This window comes from Rhinatrema bivittatum, chromosome 1 (genome assembly GCF_901001135.1).
Source record: "Rhinatrema bivittatum chromosome 1, aRhiBiv1.1, whole genome shotgun sequence".
In the NCBI taxonomy this organism is placed as follows: Eukaryota; Metazoa; Chordata; class Amphibia; order Gymnophiona; family Rhinatrematidae; genus Rhinatrema; species Rhinatrema bivittatum.
Genome location: NC_042615.1, coordinates 570,308,160 through 570,331,403, shown reverse-complemented (window position 1 = coordinate 570,331,403; position 23,244 = coordinate 570,308,160). Strand labels below are relative to the sequence as shown.

Here is a 23,244-nt window from a genome sequence, read left to right as displayed (position 1 = left end):
GGTGCTAAAAGGATTATTCTTGTCTTCTCCTGACAGAACTTTTGGACAGTCTTGGTGAATAGAGAAAACAGTGGGCAAGCATAAAGTAGACCGACATTCCAGCCTAACAGAAAAGTTCAGAAGCTGATCTGCAGCTGCTCGAATGCATAGAACAGAATTCTCAACATTCCTGTTGACTTTTGAACAGGTCAATCACCTGATTTCCCCAGAGGCTGAACAAGTTGTATGCTATTTGTTGGCTCAAAGACCATTCATGTGGTAGCAACTCTCTGCTAAGGTAGTCCACCAATATATTCTGGATTCCCAGAAGGTAGGTACCCTGGAGATGGACGTTGTGATGCCCTTCCCATAACCAGATGTAGTTGGCCTCCTGGCAAAGAGCACAAAAGCCTGCACCCCCTATTGGTTTATGAGAACATAGCCACTCAACTGTCCATCTGGATTAAGAATCTCTTTCTTGAGAAGAGGTGAGAGAAAGCCTTCAGAGCATAGTGAATGGCTTGCAGCTCTTTTTTACTCAACACACAATTAAACTCTGGAATTTGTTGCCAGAGGATGTGGTTAGTGCAGTTAGTATAGCTGTGTTTAAAAAAAGATTGGATAAGTTCTTGGAGGAGAAGTCCATTACCTGCTATTAATTAAGCTGACTTAGAAAAGAGCCACTGCTATTATTAGCAACGGTAACATGGAATAGACTTAGTTTTTGGGTACTTGCCAGGTTATGGCCTGGATTGGCCACTGTTGGAAACAGGATGCTGGGCTTGATGGACCCTTGGTCTGACCCAGTATGGCATGTTCTTATGTTTGATTTGCAGATGATTCTCTAGTGGGGACCACAATCCTTGGATCCACTTCAAACTGGTGTGTGTCCCCCACCCCTTGGTAGTATCAGTAGAAAGAATAATCTGATGAGGAGGGACGCGTAGTGAGAGATCCACTTCTAGAGTTTCCAGCTTTTTCCACCACTGAAAGGATGCTCTCATCCCAGAGATAATGGATATTTAATGGGATAATGGATGATCATGCCGATCACCCTTGACTTCAGAGATCCCACTGAAGGTCCTGCTCATGCAAAAGTCAAAAGGCATCACATATACTGCAGCCACCATATGGCCAAAAAGAACAAGGACCGCTATTGCCGACACTCATTCCTGCTGAAGCAAGGTCTTTATTAGGCCTATTAGCAACATGGCCCTTTGGACAGGGAGAAAAACCTTTTCCTAAAGTCAGTCTATCCAGGCTCCTATAAACTGAATTTTTTGATCCAGCACCAAATTTGATGTGGCAAAACAGACCATGAAGCCCAGAGATTGGAAAAGCCAAAAAGATCTTTCAAGGTATTCCAGAACTCCTGATGGAGATGCACCCATCACCACCCAATTGACCAAATATGGGAATACGTAGACTTCCTGCTGATAAAGTTGTGCTGCCCCTACTGCAAGGCATTTGATGAACATCTGCAAGGCCGCCGAAAGGCCCATAAAGGGCACCTTGTATTGATAGTACACATTCTTCACCATGAATTTAAGCAACTCCCAATGGGTGGGATGAATGAGAATGAGTACATAAGCATCTTTCAGGTCCAAAGAACACATCCAATCCCTCAGCTGAATGAAAGTAACGGTTGTCTGGAGGTAGTTCGCCTTGAGCTCTCCTGAACCAGGAATTTGTTTAGTCTTTGAAAGTCCAGTATAGGTCTTAATCCCCTGATTTCTTGGGGATTAATAAATACCAAGAATAGAATCCCTGGCCATACTGCTGAGAAGTGACATTTCAACTGTCCTCTGCTGGAGAAGAGACTTCAGTTGAGCCGACAGAAAAGAATCAAAATTGAAAACTGAAATGTGATGGGTTAGAGGAGTGTGAGAGAAGGATAAATTGTAGCCATACTTCACAATTATCAGGTCCATCAAATCAAGAATTTTCACTATTGGTGGTTAAAGTGTTAACAATATCCAAGATAAGGTAGTGATCTTCATTTTCACCTCTTCTCTATTCTTTTTTTTTTTAACATGCATACTGTTAGCTAAACCTTTAGTTTATAAGAATGTATTCTTGGTTTAATTGATATGTTTATGTTTTTGTCTTTTTATACTAATAGATTTGGTTTTCATTTTAAAGATTTTAGTGACAAAAGTAATAAAGGTTTGTCTAGGATGTTTACATATGTATAGTGTTATTGAAATATATATGATTGTGTGTGTTTATTGAATTTTGACTATCTACTTTGTAATCTTTTGTAGCCCCTGATGCAGCCTACTGTATAGGTGAAACTCGGCCAGAGTCGGGTGTATTGGACCTTTTGTAATTTAATTTTACATCTTCCATAAATATACCCGTACAACTAAGACGACTGGTCTACAATTTTTTTCTGCCTCCTGGCCCTTCTAAACCATGTTCCATTCTGTTTTCTGAGACCTTCCATTCTGCAAATATTGGCAAATTAATGTAAATTTTAATATTATTTTATGAAACTAAAGTATTTTTCTAACATTTCTGCATCCAGCTAATGTATTTCATTGCTTTCTGGAGAGCAAGGGATCTTAATGATGGTACTGGAAAGGAAAGAGGTGAATGACTGATCTGTGAGCTACTGGTCTCTTGGGATTTTTTGTGATGTTTAGTTTAGTTTGTTACTGTTCATTTGTATTGTTGGCTTGGAGATTTATTCTGTGCATTGCTTTGGGTGGTCAATTTTTCTTGATCAGGGAGGTGGTTTAAAAATATTTTTAAATAAAATTTAAAAAATCTGGGGAATGGGGAAAGATGGTGGATCTCAGAGGAGGCGGCCAATGGAGAAGGAATCTCAGGCATGAAGAGTAGAAGGATAGAGGATGGACAGATGCGCAGGCAGAGGATTTGATAGAGGTAATAAGGGATCAGAGGGAAAAAGAATGAGTTTGAGAGAGGTAAGAGGATCAAGGAGAGGGGAAGAAAAAGAAGGGATCCTGGATTGGAGAAAGGGCCCCCAGGAGAAGAAGAGGGAGAGAGAGGAACGATCCATTCACACCCCTCTCAACACCGATCCCTTCTTTCATGTTCCTCTGTTCCCCTCATTCATAGCCTCTCTGATCACTTCATTCCCTCTCTGAACCCTTTCCTTTGATCTGCTCACTCACACCCCACAGCTCCTCTGATCTCCTCACTCACTGTTGTCCTAATCCCTTAATTCCCTTTCTATCCTTCTCCCACAATCCTCTGATATCCTCAATTTCTCTTTCCCCCACATCCTCTCTGATCCCCTCATTCACTTGCACCTCCCCCCTCTAATCGCTTCACTCACTTTTGGCCCCCCAGCACCCTAACCCTCCTTCCTCCCCCTGCACCTCATCTGATCTCCTCATTTAATCCTTCCTTCCCCTGCATGCCCTTCGATTCCCTCATTCACTTTTGGCCCCACCATCTCCAATCCTCACTGTTGCCCCTATCTCCTCATTCATTAACTCCTCTGCCATCATCCATCTCCTCACATCTCCACCCCATCACTCTTATCCCCACCCTCATCTTTTAATTTACCTATATTCAACCCACCCCACCAGCCTTCCCATTCATCCCCCCATTCCCCTTCCTGAGTACTCCACTCCCCAAACACCGCACACCCCCCTCCCCCCCAAGTTAACCATCAGCAGAGCAGTGGCAGCATACTGGGACACTTCCTCCCTCTTCTACCACTCAAGCCTGACTGTAGCTTTCGCTCACATGGCTAGGTTCAGCACAACTGAAAGCTGCAATGAGGCCGGGGAGGAAAAAAAGAGGCATATGCATTCTGACAAACTGCTGCTGTTCTCCTCCTTTTCCTGACATCCAATCAGCACAGGATAGGGCAGAATTACAATGCGGACCCAGATAGCCCTGTCTTCACAACCTGCAGCAGGTAGCATTCTCTCCACAATGCAGCTTCCCTGGTCTCCTGCAGCAATTCTGGGGATACCGACAGAATCACTATATTCTAGAAACATTATATATATAAAAAGTGATCACAAGCTGATTCTTCTGCTATCAGGGAAAACAAAGTTTCGTGAGGTGGGGGAAGTGCTGACTTTACTGAGCAATAGTGATGGGAGTGATTCATGGACGATACGGTACACACTTTTTATACTGTCCACATTAAATGGGAGAAGTTCTCTTAAACCATCGCAGATCACAGTATTTATCAGTCAAAATAATTCACTGGAACTGGATGCTTCAGTAACAAAATGTGTAAAAACAAATTAATTAATGCATTCTTGCCTCTGGCCCATCTACGGTTATAAGATGTGGATGCCTCTGGTACACACTGTTGACATTTTCCTGGATTGAGTGATACCAAAGAATCATACCTATAAGGGAGCACTGGCCGACGTGCTACGAATGTGCAGTAGAGAGCGGCTCTGACCGACGTGCCACGCATGCACGGACCACAGAGCTCTGACCGACGTGCCACAAAACAAAAACTCTCGCCTGTTCCACGCTGGTGTGGCAGCACAATGTGAGGATGGACCAGACCCCTCCAGCAAAACGAATAATGGTGTCCTGGCTGGGTTTCCACCCTCTATCTGCAGAGCAAAAGCTTGCAGGAAACACAGGGAGTGGAGGAGGGCTGAGGGAGAGGGAAGGAGTTGTGGATGAGATGAGAGGGGAAGGAAAGGGAAGATGAGAGGAGATGGAAGGAAAAGGGAAGAGGATATGAATGAGTATGTGGGAAGGGTAAGAAGTTGGGGACAGGAGAGCGGCTCTGACCAACAGAATCTCGCCCGTTTGAACGGGCTTGCAGGAAAAACAGGAAGTGGAGGAGGGCTGAGGGAGAGGGAAGGGGTTGTGGATGAGATGAGAGGGGAAGGAAAGGGGGGATGGAAGGAAAAGGGAAGATGATATGAGTGAGTAAGTGGGAAGGGTAAGACGTTGTGGAGAAGAGAGCGGCCCTGACCGACGTGCCAGTCTGACCGATGGAATCTCGCCCTTTTGAACGGGCCTTACGGCTTGTATAAAATATAATGTACATAAAAATAACCATTCTTAAGCAACACAAGACACACAAAATATGCATCTGTATGTGTACAGGTTCAGCACTGATATTTACACAGCCTTATTTTCCTAGGCAATTATGGGAGATTTTTTTGTTTTGGCTGCATAAAGAACATGAAAATTTGTTTTAGGAAGGAATATATGAGATAGACCTCTGGGAAACTGTTTATGCAGACATTTTCTAAAATTTCTCCCAAAGTTGAATTTAGACAAAGAAATGGAATTTAAGTTACTAACATATAAACTAACCGTAATAATGGAAAACCACCTTGAAAATGACAGGCGGAAACTTACAAACAAATCTTAGTGCTATGCCTTAACTTTTTATTGATAATCCATAGAAGGAAGGTAGGTAGGTAGATTTATTTTATAAACCACAATATCCACTGTTCTATGCAGTGAACAATCTAAAACATACATAATAAAATCTTTGTAGGTTATGACACAATTTATTGGACTGAAAATAAAAAGATGGTGTAACTTCCAAAACCACTCTAGTTCCCCCATAGTATTCTGGAGCAATTCTCTATAAGAAGAGGGACCCTATATGAACTCAAGGCTCATATATTAAAACATTTTTTTGCCAGGCCATAAAAAAGCATTACTACCTACTAAAGTTGCAGTTTTTTACAGTACAAAAGGCCTGCTAGAACTCTGAACTTCAGATTGGTGTTCCACGCTAATAGCAACAGCACTACTATTCCAGTCCTCCACTATCTCTTTCATGCTTACCACACAGGCCTCCCTTTATCATCTCTAATACACTTACCATCTCTACTGGGTATTTTTCTTATGTTATGCATTCAGCCTTCCCTTTCCATTCTGAAATAAATTAATTTTCAAATAACATGGCCTGGGAAAATGGGTAATTTGTTTTTATTACATTAATTGCTCTTGAAATTATAGATTTAAACTATTTTTGTCTTAATTTTTTTCAGTTTCATGACCAGAAGAGCCAGATTAAAGCAAACACTTTGCAGTGACAGCCTTTGGGGAGATCAAACGAGGAGACAACCTATGGCCCCCACACTTTATGAGGCCCCAAAATTTTGCCAAACTGAAAATTTATATTATCAAAATTGTATTACGAATTTTCATTGCAATTTCATGGATAGAGCACAGTGAAACTGAAAATGTCTGGACTTCTTTCAGGTCATCAAAATTAAGCCTCTAAATGGTCCAGAATGGCTCTCTTACCCAGAGCCCCAATGATCCTTAGGCCACCGTTGCTGTTTTCAATTAGATCCCAACATGAGATAAAGTTGCAAAGATAGTCTATAACAGAGAGAAGAATTGAACTCACATCACAAGGGTTTCCTCTGAGTTATAGTTCTGTAGTCCAACCACAGATTGCTCCTTCTCATCTGTTTATATCTTCATGTACCATATACAAATATGCTTTGTACAGTGAGCATGAAGTCAATAAAAAATGCAATTAAATGTGTTTATAACAAACTCCTACTTTGTAACAACAGTTCTTCCTTTTGCGACCACTATTACAGCAACATGGCTCCCTTGCTCGAAGAACCAAGCTCACATCTTCTGTATCCAGGACCGTCTGATATACAGCCATCTGGAAATCAGTCAGGGAACAATACACAATCTGCACAAACAAAAACAACAAAATATTCACACAAAGAGTACAGAAAGAAAGAAAGGTTTATTTCAAAAAGTATCATGGGGAATGGCCCGAGATGGCTCACTGATGCCACGCAATAAGTCTGGGTTCAAGTCCCAAACCTAGCTGCTGTTCCTCAGTCTAGCCGGGGCTGGAATACTGCAGACGTGAACCTATGTGGTCTCAAAGGTTTATGCACTAGATCACTTTTTGTTGGTCTCATTAATGGTATTACAACCTACAAAGATCCCAAAATGAATTTAGTTTAAAAAAAAAAAGGAAGGGGGGGGGAAATAGTCAATACAAGAATTGCTTCTGCCACTGGATAACAAAGAGAATGAATATCTAGATTCTGGGCTGGCAGCACAGTACACTTGGAAGTGCCTTATTTGATACAAATTATTTTCACAGGCACAGAATGGGAAAAAGCTCCCTTTGAAAATGACCCAAAGTTGAGAACTCAGAAAATAGTACAAATCACTACTTCCATCAGTCTTTTTGTGACCATGGGCTATTCACTTCCCTCTTATGTGCTCAAACTTACTCTCTGGGGAAAGAGCCTTTCAATCGTGTGATATCCATTATGCAGTACTAGAAACCATCACAATATGAAATAATTATCTTAGACAAACAAAACAGTAAAGTATCTATGAGAAGGGGTAATATATATTTAAGATAATGGGGAAATGCAGATCATCATTAAAAAAATATGTATTCAAGAATTACATAACAGTACTTAAAATATTTACTTGCATAATACTGTCACTGAATAGTCATGTCTAATTTTAGGAAGGGCTCTTTGTCTTACGCAAGAATACAGGGATTGAAACGGGGACCTCCTACAAAAAGCTTCTCCAGATTTCATTTCAGTCCATAAATTACTAACAACCTGACAAATATGAGGAGCTGGCAGTGTGGTACAGCTAAAAATAAAAGCAAAAATTTACATTTTTCAAAAAATGTTGGTCTCTTCAAATGGTTCCATGTCCCTCCTCTTCCCCCATTCTTCATACTTTTAACAGAAAATAGGGGCCCAGGTACTAATATCTATAGGCATAATTGTACTTCTAGCCCTTCACAGTAACAGAGATGTCTGCATAATCTGGTAGGATAATGAAAACATTTCTAAGCAAATAAATGGAAAGATGGCTTTTCAACACAAAGACATTTAAATTTATTGTCTGCATTACTGCCCTTTTGTTCTCACTGTCACATTCTCATGCTCATCGTGTCATCCCAGTCATGAGAATATTAGACCATGAATTCCTCCAGAATGTTCATGCCAACATTAGGCAAGTATACAATCTGATTAACAATACAGCAAAGCAACGAACTTGCACACCAGAATTCTTAAACAGATTAAAATTGTATTTTTTTAATCTAACAGAGGCTAAGCTACATGAATAACTCAAACTGCAAAGCACCAGAAGGCATCTAGCCAGTCAGATCCTGGACATGCTGAGTGGTTTTAATGTCTGTTTTATGTGTACAGGATGTTCTTATGCAGAGAATGGCAGCAGATCACTGTACTCCATGAGACCAAGAAGGTTTGTAGTGTGATGTTACAGCTAAGAAAAGCTAAAAAAAATCAAAACTCCGCTGAGTACAAACTAACTGCCTATCACTTATCTCTACATGATAACCTGGGGAAAGGCAATCCCTCTCCTTAAGAAAAACACTACAAATTTGTAGCTAATGCTATAATTTCCTTCGTGATCATGACCAACTGACTGGCTTAAGTCTCTGGTATAGCAGTTAGATCACTGTGAGGTCAATATTCAAAAGCCATTTAGACAGATAACTCACAAGTTATCCGTCTAAATGGCAAATTTGGAACATTCAACCACTTATCCAGCTAAATTAAAGCAGGATAAGTCATCATCCAGCTATAATTCGGCAGGATAAAAAAAAAAAAAAAAAAAAGAGTGTTCCAGGGCCGTTACTGGGAGAATTTTAGTTATCCAGCTAACTTATCTGAATTTCAATTATATCGGGCTAATGGGGTCATTTATCAAATCACATTATGGCGTTTTCGCATGCATTAGCACCATAACGCATGGTGCGATGCAAATCTGAAAAGAGGAGGAGTTAGGGGCGGGAGTGGGCTGGGCTCAGAGTTTTACGAAGCCCTATCGCACGGCTTTAACGCTGATTTTAACTACACTGTTTTCATTAACATTAGGCCGTGCGATAGGGCTCTATTCCACATTGCGATGTTTTCGCCCATACCGGTTTTAGTCGTTTTGAAGCTCCCAGAGAGCCAGCCTAGCTATGAGAGAGAGAGAGAGAGAGAGAGAGAGAGAGAAAGAGAGAGACAGAGAGACTAGCCATAATGCCCTCAAACTAGATAGGTATTTATATCTCTATGGGAAGCCCACCTAGTAACGTAAGGTTTAAGTATTAGTGTAGGAGTTAGGGGCCACTTTGACATTCAAAGTGAGATGTACGAACAGAACAGTGCTCTCTTGTGAAGATTTCATGACCCTCGGAGTGAGGAAACTCAGCCAAAGATGAGATTTATGCAATGTTCTCTCAACCTAGCTTGATGTTACCCAGATAGAGAGTCCATCAAGCTAGGTTGAGAGATCATTGCACAAATCTCATCTTTGGGTGAGTTTCCTCTCTCCGAAGGTCCTCAAATCTTCACAAGAGAGCACTGTGCTGTTTGTACATCTCACTTTGAATGTCAAGTGGCCCCTAACCCCTACACTAATACCTAAACCTCATCTCGAGTTACTAGGTGGTCTTCCCATAGAGATATAAATACCTATCTAGTGTGAGGGCATTATGGCTAGGCTAGGCGCTTGCTCGCTTGCTCGCTCGCTCTCCCTCTATAGCAGCTTTAACATGGTCCTCCACTGGTTGTCTGTAGGAAATACATCAATTTTGGCACTTATCGCAAAGTGCGAAAAATTTATCGTAATTTGCGGTAAGATAGCGTTTCGCATAGGTATTAGCGCAAATTGCGATAAAGTGCCTATTACCATAAAACACACCCCTTTTCTTATTGCATGCAATATTTAGTGCATTTTGATAAATCCAGGCCTAAGCTAGTTCTAAAGTTATCTGGCCTTGTGTGGCTGAATAACTTGCTACTTATCTGAATGTTTTCAAAAGATATCATATTAAGTAGCACTGTGTATTTAAAATAATAGTAGTACTAGAATTAAAGGGACTATGGCACAATTTTGAGAGGGCAGACAGGCCTTGTGCCTGTTCAACCATGGTAATATGGTGCAAGGCTCACTTCTGGAGCAGGCCGGAGTGGGAAGGCTGAGTTGGGGGGGGGGGGGGGGGAGGTTGAGGAGTCGTTAGACTGGAATTTTCAGTCAGCTAGGTAGGGCCGTTACTCAGTTTAATTTCAAACTTGGATGGGTTTGGAGCCGATTGGCTTTGGGGCACTAGGCCTGATAGGTAAGAGGAGGAGTTTGGGGTTCAGGGTATATGCGAAGGGGCATTTTTGTTCACTTGTCCGTTGCAGCCACATCGATGGTTTTTTCCTCAGTGGTGTTTTTTCCTTCGGCGGTGGTTTTACTTCAACAGCATTTATTTTCTTGATGGCGATTTGTTTTCGGTATGGGTCCCGGGGTTTAGGTCACCATGGAAATGGAGGAGGCAGCACTGGGTCGGCGGACTGCAGCGATGTGAATGATTATGTTCCGGTGACAGCAGCGAGCCAGGCGGAGGCAGGCAGCCCATCGGCCCCTGTAGGGATGCCAAGCTAGTCCTCGGTGAGTGCGCCTCAGGGCATTCGGGTTCATTCAACCAGCACAGGAGCAGAAGTTCTTCCTCCCCTTCTGGCCACATTCGAAGGTGTAGTCGGACGGGGAGGGCCTGGAGGTCAGAGCATGCGCGCTTGTTCGCGTAGCTGTGTTAGTATCGGGGCATCACGGGGAGATAAAAACTCGGCAGCAGATGTTGTGGGCCCCTTACCGGGAAGTGCTTCCCCGTCCAGCGGCTTGAGTACTTTTGCTAGCCCAGCATCTATAATCCAGGCTCCTTCCTCCCAAAATATCGCTACGGCGGTGGCTGCTGCTGCTGGCAATGTGTCTGACCATTCGTTTCCTGCCCCTCCGTCGGGACGTGCTGCAGACAGTAATCAGGCTCGGGCTATGGACATGGGGGCAGCAGGACCTAGTGGTCAGAGCCCGATTAGTGGGGGGGGGGGGGAGTAATGCATAGGGAATTCCTTGTTCAGGTGCTGGGGGTTATTGGAGGAGGGGCATGCTTCAGGTTTCCCTGATGCTTCTGATTGGGTATGGGATTAGTGAGACAGGCTGCTAATGTGAGAGTGTTATGGGAGTTGGAAGGTTCTCAATGCATGCCCATGGGAGAGGGTCCTGCGTCTCAGCGCATGAGCCCATGCTTTCAGGGACTGTTCACCGTGCAAGGAGGAGCTAACTAGGGTTGTCCCCCCTTTTCCTGGCTGATTGGATCTGAATTTGGTAGTTTCTCATTAGGTATGCAAGCCCGGGTGGGTGGCACCCTGTTCCTGGGTGTTACTCGGGTTGGGGTTTTCCAACGGATGGGACCAAAATAGCAGATAGGGGTCCAGGAATGGTGGGGATTTGCTGGGCCTTCTGCTGCGGCTCCTTTTGTCCTTTCACAAGCTCATTCGTCGCATGGTGCATCTGATGGGCCTGGTATGTCACATCAAGAAAGCTAGCGTAGTGACTCGGCGGTGGCGCATGCCCCTGAGTTCTTGGACGCAGGATGGGAGAGAAAAGGAGTCAAGTGCGACACAGCAGGGTGAGTCAGCTGTTGTTGACTTATCTTGATCAGGGGATGCATTTAGTCGGGCGGATCCTTCTATGGCGGTGGGGAGTCAGACATTAGAGGCATCAATTCCAAGTGGATCTTCGATGGTGGGGGATAAGTCTGGAGAATCTTCAGGGGGCTAAGAAGCAAGCTAAATCCAAGCATAAGAGGACATGTGATAGGTCCAGTTCATCTGATTCTTTCTTTCTTTCTTTCTTTATTTATTTATTTACGGTTTTTATATACCGATGTTCATTTCAAAAAGAGATATCACATCGGTTTACAATAAGGTACAATAGGTAATTCACTATCCCCTAAAAGGGCTTACAATCTAAAATTTTTGTACCTGAGGCTAAGAGATTACAAAAATAAAATCATCAAAATCAAAGTTCTTAACAATTAAGCAAAAGGTATAACATCATATATCATCATCCTCTTCTAGTTCTTCATGTGCCTCATCTTCAGCTGGTACAGGGACAAGGGATAAGGGTCCTGATAGGGGAATTCCTGCGTTAGTGACCTTTTCAGAATTGTGGGAGGATGTGCCCAGGTCCCTCAGGAAGAAGATTAGGCATAGGAAGTATATTGATATTTTTCAGCTTTTGGAGGGTTGCAGAGGGAAGAGGAAGGAAAAAAAGCAAAAAAGGGATCATTAAGCTTTTCCCAAGAACTCAGAAAAAAGTGCCGCGTAATATTCTCAATTAGATACGTTCTTTTCTTCGGTTAGCAAGTGTCATAGGTCATCGCGACTCCTCGCAATATGGGCCTTTATTGGCTTGCGCAGATGCGATTCTGGCTGCCAGTAAGGAGTATGAAAGTTGGTCCTGGCTTAACTATGACAAGCGTTTTTGGGATTGCATGGAGGAGAATAAGTTCATGTCTTGGGGTACTCAGGACATGGGTCTGTGGTTGATGCAGATGAATTGTAAGGTTCCTTCTTCTACGCCAGGGAACGTCAGTGGTGCAGGTAACCAGTCCTTTCGAGCAAGACCCGCATCAAACAGCGCGGGAAGAACTGGACTAGGCCTTAGCGACATCTGTTGGTGATTCAACCATTCGGCATGCACCTTCCCGGATTGTAATTGTGGAGCAAGTTACCCTGCTTCCAAATGCATTAAGCGGACGGGAGACTGAACCACGTGTGTTTCCTCTACCAAAGATCCTTCCAAATGAGGCTCTTGAGCGTGCGCCTACTCCAATTTGGGTAAGTATATTATTGCTGTGGCTTGAGGTTTACCCGAAAGTTGAGATGGCAATTCTATTGCGATGGGAGTTTGAGTTCGGTTTTCGTATTCCCTTTTCTGAGCCTGTATCGGTGGGGGGTGGTAATAATTGTCCTTCTGTAAGGAAGATGATTAATGTGGTTAGGGATAAGCTTCAGTGTAAGACTGACTTGGGCAGAATTGCGGGACCTTTTGTTGCTGCCTTTGGCTGTGATTTCTAAAAAAAGAACCTGGAAAATATAGATTGATTCATAATTTGTCTTTCCCAGAGAGTAATTATGTTAATGATTTTATTCCTCATGACCTTTGCGTTGTGCGCTATGCATCGTTTCATTCAGCGGTTCAAATGATTTTGACATAGTGGTCGTGGAGCTTTGATGGCCAAGGAAGATATTGAGTCAGCTTTTAGGCTTTTGCCGGTTTATCCAGATAGTTTTCATTTTCTAGGTTTACGATTCAATGAAGTGTTTTATTTTGACAAATGTAAGCCTATGGGATGCTCTGTAGCATGTGCTTATTTTGAGGCTTTTAGTACCTTTGCACACTGGATGGTTGAACAGAATTTGGGGTCGGGGAATATCGTTCATTATTTAGATGATTTTTTTATTTGAGGGGAAATCTGATTGGGATGGTTGTGTTAATCTTCTGCAATGTTTTCAGGATGTTTCTGCCAATTTTGGTATTCCTTTGGCAAACAAAAAAACAGAGGGTCCCTGTACACAATTAATATTTCTCAGGATCGAGTTAGGTTCTGTTGCCATGTATGATGGAGTGTATGTCCCCAGGCTGAGAACCATAGAATCAATGGGGGAAAAAACTCAAGAGGGAGGGTGAAGAGAACCAACCTTTTGTTTTTCCACCAAGAGAGTTCAGAAAGCAGTTGCAGCTGTGGGAAGGGGGCAGTCCGGATGACTGGGCCAATCAGGATAGTTCAGGGGAGGGGCCTAGGGCCTATAGAAAGGGAACCTCAGGAGACCTACTTCAGTCTCCCTCAGGAGGTAAGGCGATAAGGCCTCCCCGTGGAAGGAGCTCATAAAGACTGGCCAGACCAAGAATATCGGCCCTCTAAAGAAAAGTGCAAGGTTTGCTGACATTTATTTTCCTTTGGGATTTTGTTCTCCCCTTTTCTGTTTTGATTCGCTGAAGTTGTGGACCAAGACTAAAAGACTTATAAATGTGCTACCCGGAGAGAAAACTGGGTAGTAAGATTGTGTTAAGCCTCTGGCTTCCGGTGGCTCTACAGATAAGGAGCTGACCGAGAATACGTGGAGAGAGGGTTCGAGACCCCGGTTGGGAGAATACTTGAGACTTGCCCCAGACTAATAAATTATTATCTGGAGTCACAAAGAGGGATGTGGAACCCGTTAGGTGCGCTTCCAGAAGAGAGAGACCGGCATCGAACCATGGGACCGCATCACAGCATGATATCAAGTTTGCCCGTAGACAAGGTGAAAGGTATGCAAGGGCTGGTGGAGAAAGCATTGCTCCATCCAAATTTGAAATTGCAACAGTTACAATTGTTAGTGGGTAGTTTAAATTTTGCCTGCAGAGTCATTCCTATGGGTAGGGTCTTTCTTCGTAAGTTATCTTTTGCAAAGTCTGGAATTAGCAAGAGCTATCACCATATCTGCATTACGTGCGGGATGCATGAGGATTTGCGTATTTCGATAGATTTTTGTCTGAGTTGAATGGGTCTTCATTTTGGCAGTCTGACTCGTTATCTAGTCAGGAATTATATTTATATACTGATGCTGCAGGATCCCTCTGTTTTGGTGCCTAGTGTCAAGGCTCTCAGTGTGCATCTGCTTGGCCTGAGGACTGGATATTGTTCAGCAATACTAAAAACATTACCTTTTTGGAACTATTTCCAATAGTGGTTGCTGTCTTCGTATGGGATTTGTGTTTGCGAGACAAGAGAGTCGTTTTCTAGTGCAATAATAGGGGCGTAGATGAGGTCATTAACAAAAGGTCAGCTAAATGCATAATGATTTCTGACCAGTTGTATGATGTTAAATGTGACTGCTTGGGCTCGTCAGTACTGCAAGCGCTAATATTTGCAAGCACTGACTATTGCAATACCCTTCTACTAGGTTTACCATACACCTCCATAAGACCACTACAAATATTGCAGAACACAGCTGCAAGAGTATTAACTGGAAAAAGGAAAAGAGACCACATTACGGAAACACTGGCTGAATTGCACTGGCTTCCCATTGAACAAAGAATATAGTACAAAACACTATGCACCATACACAAATTAATACACAACGAAAATGCAGACTGGCTTAACACAGCCCTTCGTGTACACATCCCCAACAGAAATCTAAGATCAGCCAACAAAGCACTTCTAACAATTCCATCAGTCAAAACAGCAAGACTAACCCAGGTAAGAGAGAGAGTGTTATCCTTATCAGGACCCATACTATGGAACTCCATGCCCTTGGAATTAAGACTACAACGAGAAAACAAAACATTCAGAAAAAATCTAAAAACTTGGCTATTTAAACAAGCCTTTCAAAAAGAGAAGGGAGAATAGATTCCAGGGAATTGCAAGGTTCAAACCAGGGAAGTGCGAGATACAAAACACCCACACAAACAGGAATCACTACGGGTGTACATTTTTAATTGAATTCATCACTAAAGGAAAAGTTAAATCTATAGAATGAGTCCCAGACTCAAAACTGCTATAGAATTGACCTGGACACAATAGTCATCACACTCATTTAATAACCAGCATTGATTAAAAACTATGTTACCGAACCTAATGGCACCTGTGTAAACGGTTAGATTTTAATAAAATTACTTTTTGTGCCTTACTGTAAACCGTTGTGACGGTATCCACCTTAATGACGGTATAGAAAAGATTTAAAATAAAATAAAATAATAAATAATGTACCAGGTGTAGCTAATGGTGTGGCTAATTCTGTTTCTCATTCCAAGTGGGAGCTGTTTCAGAAGCTTGCTCCAGAGGAGAATCCATACAGAGCTTCTGTACCGCCTTTCCTATGGAAATTTGGTTACCGAAAGCGTGGAAACTGCTGCGAGCATCACTAGTTCCGGCTACTTGGAAGGGTTATGTGAATGGCGCCAACAAGGTGGTATCTTTCCTTTCTTTCTTGGGTTGGGGATGGGGTCCTGTTTCAGATGTTTTATTGCTGCAATTTATGGAGAAATCCAGGGCAGAGGGGTGTTTCAAGGCAGCAATAACTAGACAGCTGTTGGGGGTTTTCCTTTTTTATACAAGTGCATGGTTGGGGTTTCCCAATGGGCCGTTTTCTGATTCGGCGTTTATTGATTGGGTGGTCTAGGGGTACTGTGCGTGGTGTAGACGGGAGTTTGCCCATTACACATGATATTCTTCTTAAGTAATGAGATATCTTGTCAAGTATTTGCACATCCCAATATGAATGTTGTCTTTTTCATGTGGCTTTTGTGTTGCCCTTTTTTGGGGCATTCCAAGTTAGTGAGTTGGTGGCCAGAGCAGCAAAAGGAGCGGAATCTACTGGTTTGATAGTTCAGCATGTGACCTTATTTAGTGTGTCGATCATGCTGTACATCCCGAGATAAAAAACCGATCACAGTGGAAAAGGGGTTTCCATGATCCTGCGGGCAGTTCTGAGTCTACGCACGTGTCCAGTGGTAAATTTGTTAACTTCTCAAATTTGGGCTCCAGGGGGCTCTCAATTTTTAGTTCATGCTGACCAAGTATCAATTTGAAATGGTGTTGCGGACTAGTTTGTAAGCAATTACATTAGATTTCAGCCGGTTCAGGACTCGCTCATTTAGGATTGGAGCTGCAACTTCTGCAGCTCATGGGGGCCTGCCTGGGGGTACCCCACCGATTGGTCAGTGGAGATCCGATGCATTCGAGGGTTATGTCCGTCCAGGGCCTCTATGATGTGGATGCATTTTCTATTTTTTTCTTCTTTTCAGGTAATGCATGTTCGTAGCATTGTCGGACATTCCTATATTGTGTGGGCCTACCAACATGCACGTGGATGGTCTTATGGGTCTCAATTTGACTTGACTCAATGAGGCATGATTGTTCACTGGTTTGGGCGTAGGGGATGCTTTGGGACGAATTGATCCCATGTTTGCGACGCGGTTTGGTCAGCCGCATGTATTGATCATTCATTTGGGGGGGGGGGGGTAATGACTGGGGTAAAATGTCAGGGTGCAAATTCATCAGCATAGTCTGCAAAGATTTAATGTTTATTTCCATATTGTTATCTGCTGCTGTAATTTGTTGGTCTGACATTATAGCAAGGCCTGCTGAGATGAGTAATTTAATTTGGCGCAGGAGGCGGGCAAAATACAATCAACAGATTGGTTCTTGGCTGAGTCTGTTGTGGGGGGGGTCATCATATTCGACATAAGTGGTCATGGGATTTGGAGCAGAGATTATTCAGGGACAACAAGGTTCTTTTATTGGTTTGGATCTGTTCCTGAACTCATTTCAGGAGACCTTGGAAGAATTGTTTTGTTAGGAATCTTGGCCACATCTTTGGGGGGGTCACAGATTATTTATTTTATTTATTTATTTATTTATTTATTTAAAAGTTTTATATACCGACATTCATCAATGATATCACATTGGTTCACAGCGTAACATGAAACTAGTGCCTGTGGCGGCGCTTTACATCGAACATGTTTAACATTATACAATTGAAACATATTGAAACATTATAACTAGAGAGTAAAGGAAAGGTAGGGGAAATAAAGATTTAAACTAAAATTAAAATAACATATTTACAAAAGGGTAAAAGAGGAAACAAGGAGGGGGGAAAGTGACAGAAGAAAAAAGTTAGGTTAATAAATTATTGTAGGCAAAGTTTGCAGGTATATACAATATGTACAATTATAGGGAATAACATAATTTAACAATTGTGCAGGGAGGGGGAGAAGGAGAGGAGAAGGGGGGGGAGGAGAGATAGGAAGGGTGGTAGGGTAACACAGAAGGGAGGGAGGGGAGATTATTTCATACCTATGTCTGTAGTGGGTTGCCTGAGCGGCTTGGGGTTCAGTGTTATGCTGAATTGTTTGCTGAATTGACAGCGGTCATGTCATGGGGACAACTGGGTGTAGTTGTCCCCATATGGCTCCTTGCTGGGTGGTGGTGAGGGTCTACTGGCTTGGCTCCTTGCTGGGAGGTGGCAGGGACTCTGGAATTGAGTTGTTGTGCAGGAACCTGCTGGCCAGGTGGTGATCATCTTGCTGGCTGGTGGCAGATGGTCACTGAGAGTTCCTTAAGCTTGTATGTAGGGGGCTCAGGCACCTGATTGTATAATGTAATAAAGCTGCGGCCTGTTTGATTCCAGTCTGTTGTCAGTGTGTTCATTATTGGTACTTGTAAAAGGGCGGATGTTCGTTATTGATACTTGTAACAGGGTAAGGGCATATCCCACTCCATGGCAGGGATTTCTATGGTTCAATGGGGATGGGGGGAGAGATGCACACAGCATATCTATATACTGCAGAAAGGGGGTAAGGGAGGGTCAGGAGGCAGCAGGACTTTACAATTGTGATAGATTTGGGAAGGGGCTAGAGGGTGGAGTATCCCCTGTCGACCATGGCATATTTTTAATTAAATTTAGAGGGGATTGGGGCTATGAAGTGCATGACCCAACAGTACATTATGGAAAGTTTGTGGGGAAGGCTGAAAATCGGGCCATAGGCTCTTTAATACTACTACTTTTATTTTAAATTCACAGAGCTACTTAACTTGATATCTTTTGAAGATATTTGGATAAGTAGCAAGTAATCAGCCACACAAGGCCAAATAACGAGGCATAGCTTAGAGGTTAGAACAGCAGGTGATGAACCTGGGAAGCCAGGGTTCAAATCTCACTGCTGCTCCGTGTTATCTTGCACACTTCACCCTCTATTTCCTCAGGTGCAAAACTTAAGATTGTGAGCACTCTAGAGACAAGGAATTACCTACAAGTACCTGAATGTAATTGTTTGAAGTAGCTGAAAGGTAGAATATAAATCAAATAAATAATATAATAATAAATAATATATAATGGGTTTTTTAGTTATCCAGCTAAAGTTAGCCAGATAATTTTAGGAAAGTATATCAGCGAGACATTTATCCCACTGAATATACAGGACATGTTATCCAGCCAACTTTAGCCAGATAATTGTCTACTAACTGGCTTACTGAATATTACCCTCAAAGTTATGAAGCCTGGAGGTACATAAGAATATAAGATATGCTACACTGGGTCAGACCAAGGGTCCATCAAGCCCAGCATCCTGTTTCCAACAGTGGCCAATACAAGTGACAAGTACCTGGCAAGTAACCAAACATTAAATAAATCTCAAGCTACTATTGCTTATTAATTAATAGCAGTTTATGGATTTTTCCTCTAGGAACTTATCCAAAACTTTTTAAAACCCAGTTACACTAATTGCCATAACCACATCCTCTGGCAATGAAATCCAGAGCTTAACTATGCAGTGAGTGAAAAAGATTTTTCTTTGATTTGTTTTAAATGAGCTACTTGCCAACTTCATGGAGTGCCCCCTAGTTCTAATATTATCTGAGAGAGTAAATAACGGATTTACATTAACCTGTTCAAGCCCTTTCATGATTTTGTAGACCTCTATCATATTCTCCCTCAGTGGTCTCGTCTACAAACTTAACAACCCTAACTTCTTTAGCCTTTCCTCATAGGAGAGATGTTCCACGTCCCTTATTTTGGTCGCCCTTCTCTGCACTTTCTTCAGTGCAACTATATCTTTTTTGAAATGCAGTGACCAGAATTTTACACAATACTCAAGGTGCAATCTCACCATGAAGTGATACAGAGGTATTATGACATTTTCTGTTTTATTCGCCATTCCCTTCCTAATAATTCCTAACATTCTGTTTGCTTTTTTGACTGCCACAGCACACTGAGTGTTACTAGTTCAAATCTGCTTACCACCATTCACTGGGTGACTTTAAGCAAGCCAAGTAACTTCTCTCAACACAACATTTAAATGTGAATGTTTCTTAGGGCAGAATAACTATATACTTGGTCTTGTATATGATGCTTATACACCAAATGGAGCAAGCGGAAGCAATTTTTAAATTGGTATTATAAAACACCCATAAAACTCCACTATAGCAGGCTCAAAAAGGCCTCAAACTAGTGTACATACAGGGGTAGATATAATCATGTATGAGTGAGTGCCCAACAATAGCAGCCAATTTTTTTATATACATTTTTTTGAAATGCAAATAAAACTTCAATTATAATAAACTCAAAATATATCAACATAGCGCTTAGCTTAAAATAACACTTAGCGTATGGCACGATCAGCTTGCAATGGTTGGAAGTGTTGACCCAGAGAGGCTCTGTTGTTCTTAAGGACTGCCCAACACTGAGAGCATTTCGGCATGGACGCCTGCGTCAGGGGCTGTGTATGTCATCAGCATGTTGTGCAAAGCAGGTGTTTTTATGCTACCAGTTTATGAATTGCTTCCACTTGCTCTGCTTTGTATATTTGTATAAGGATTGGGCATAGTGATCTGTTGGGGGTTTGTTTTGGTGAGCAGTTTGATGATTATACACCAACAGCATTGTATAACATTTTCCCTGATAAAGTTTGAACTGCACAGGGTACACAGTGCTATAAAAACCTTTATACTAAAACACAAAAAAATTAACATAATTTGACATAATCTGAAAGTACTAAGAAGTCTCTATTTCCCTCCCTGGTGTTGACCTCCCCCATCTCATAAGAACTATTTCTTGGGGGTGGAAGAATGACCTAAAAAATTGGAGTTCCTTTCTACAAAACATCATTAAATATTTTTATAACAGGGTTGTGGGATAGTCCCGTTTTTTGGATAGTTAAAACCATTGACGCAGATTTTAAGAGCCACGGGCAATGGATACAGCAATTTTAAAACATTCACGTGTATAAGTGTTTTTTAAAAATCAGCTATTCGTGCATACATGTGTACACAATTTCATACTGACACGCGTATGTGCACGCAAATGCCGCCTAGGTCGCATAAGTGGGGGGATTTTACTAGACAAGCATGCCGATGCTAGAGCCCATTTTCCCAGTTTGCCCAGTTAACCAATCGGCCTTCCTAACCCTTGTTACTTTGCCTACCTTTTACTCTGATAGGCCAGACCCTCTAAACCTCGCAAAGTAGCCCATATATATATATATATATATATATATATATATTTATTTTTTTTTTTTTTTTATTACTTACACGTCATTCATAGCAGAAGTAAAGTTACATGGTAGGCGACCCCACGCACGCTTGTGCACGTAAATAGCTATGCACAGAAATCATGCCTCAGCCCTGGCCCGCCCATTCAACGTCTCTTTTTCCCAAAAATATTTTTGTACACATAACGGTAGATATGCGTTGTTGCGGGATTTTTTAAATCTGCGCAATGAGCACACGTCCAGGAAACATGCATCTCTCTCGGTTTGGGTACATGCAAGGCTTTTAAAATCGACCAATGTTGCAAAGTAGCCAAGGTGTGCAAGTATCCCTCAACAACATATATGGTGTATGCGTTATTGCTTAATTATAAGAATGGGATCTCGTGTTCCATGCCAAGCACTACTGCAAAACACAACAGAAAAGCTCCTCAGTTTTTTATTTTAAGCCAAAATACACAAAAATCACTTAGTCTATAATGCTCCACAGCATTCCCCATAGAATTTTTCTATGCCATTCCAATCCAGGTCACACAGTTTCGGCATCATTTTGCTGCCATATTGCTTTGAACCTGAGCTGATCATGGGATATCATAAAATTCAATCCTGGGGATGCTTGGTGAGCCCTTAAAACACTTATTATGAAGGTACATAATGTTTAATTTAGCTATGTTCTAGCTGAATAATTATTCCCTGGCTCTATAGTGTTTACAGAAAGCAGTCCACATTCAAGACAGCATACCATTTGACAAGTTAATGGCTCTAATTCTATTACTGTATTTGTGTTTTTTTGTTTATTTTTTATTCCAAATGCAAAATCAAATAATTGAAAAAGAGATGGCTCTCACCCTGTCTTCTTTCTTCGGCAACTGATTACTAATAAGTGACTTGGTACGTCTCAGGAACAAGCTGGACATTTTTCTTGCCAGACTCTGCATAGCCTTACGGCCAGTGGCCAGCTCTCTTTTGGTTGCGGTGTGCCTCTGACCGTACTCCACAGGGTCAGAAAACTTCTTCTTGAAGAGAGTTCTACTTCCCAGACATGCTGGCACTGCCCTGAGAAGCATTCACAAATAAAAAATTTATTACAATCAAAGTGTTAAAAAAAAAAAAAAAAATGTAATAAGCAGACTTGCTTATCTGTAACAGGTGTTCTCCGAGGACAGCAGGATGTTAGTCCTCACATATGGGTGACATCATTGGATGGAGCCCAGCACAGAACTTTGATCTCAAAGAATCGTTAACTTTCAAACATGCCCTACTGAGCATGTGCAGCTGTAGCCATCACCCTGCCCCTAGGCAGAGTCCCTCAGTCCATAATATAGCTAATACATGGAGAAACCAACTCCCAGGGGAAGCGGGTGGGTTTCATGAGGACTAACCTCCTGCTGTCCTTGGAGAACACCTGTTACAGGTAAGCAACTCTGCTTTCTCCAAGGACAAACAGGATGGTAGTCCTCACAGATGGATGAATCCCAAGCTATAGGCTGTCCGAGCAAGGCAAAGCAGGAAACAACACCATGATGAAAGAACCACCTCTATCCATTTTGCCTGTGAGTCAGATGACCCACAAAGGGGCCTAGGCGGGAAAAGAGTTGGGCTCTACAAAGAGAAAACCATAGCAAAAAACTTACACAAAACCCCGAAGTGTAGCGAAGTTGCCTAAGGCAGGGGAGTGATGCAAGTTCCAGCAACAAACATACTCCACATCACGGAAAACATTACAAGCAGGGTTTCAGATCAGTAAACCCTGACAGTAGGTTTAGAACCTCCTGGATACAGGAAAAAGTCTACAGATGTAAACAAGAAAAGGACTCTTGGATAAAGAACACACAGTTTTCTTCAGTGTTACAACTGAAGAACCAACTGAGAACTCCCCAGAAAGAAATTGCAGTCCACTGACATCTGAAGGACAGAATGTTTCTGCATAAGTGTGCCCATGTTTGGCTAATAGGCATAATGGGCAGAAAACCCAAGCAATGCTTGCAAAAATAATCAGCAGAAATGGCAGGATCTGTGGCAGACCAGCTATGTCTGGTGCCAAAGCACCAGACATAGCTGAACCAGCAGGACAGCATCAAGAGTTTCAGGGGATGAAAGGCAATCCCTGAATGGGATCGCTAGCCCAAAATCCCCAAGCAGGGAAATACGTTAGGCCTGAAGCTCACCTGCACTGCACTCTGTCAAGGGCAGAGCTATTCATCCTGACTACAGGATAGTTCAGGTGAGCAGGGAGACATTTTGGGCAACCTAGTGAAGTGAGAAAAGCTAAAGGCAGTATTGGCTAAAGCCTGGCAAAAATATAGGGAAAAAGTGGTGTATCTTTCCCTGCAGGTATACACTTAGATATACCACGAATGCCTTAGCTTTTCCTCCCCGCCCCCGACATACCAAATGGAAGCTGAAAGGAGCAAAGAACACAAGGAGACAGACCGCTGGACTACCGGGATATGAACAAGTCGCTAGGCT

The 23,244-nt window shown here is 42.4% G+C and overlaps 1 protein-coding gene across 7 annotated transcripts in view; it reads right to left on the bottom strand.

Moving 5' to 3' along the window:
- Nucleotides 1–23,244, bottom strand: part of ERCC6L2 (ERCC excision repair 6 like 2) — a 427,384-nt gene that overhangs the window by 307,512 nt on the left and 96,628 nt on the right. For all 7 annotated transcript variants that reach the window (XM_029617631.1, XM_029617627.1, XM_029617610.1 and 4 more), the window contains 2 exons: nucleotides 21,624–21,831; nucleotides 6,467–6,607 (listed from right to left, as the gene is read on the bottom strand). In XM_029617631.1, the coding sequence (XP_029473491.1) occupies nucleotides 6,467–6,607; nucleotides 21,624–21,831 (349 nt within the window). The remainder of the gene's footprint in view (nucleotides 1–6,466; nucleotides 6,608–21,623; nucleotides 21,832–23,244) is intronic.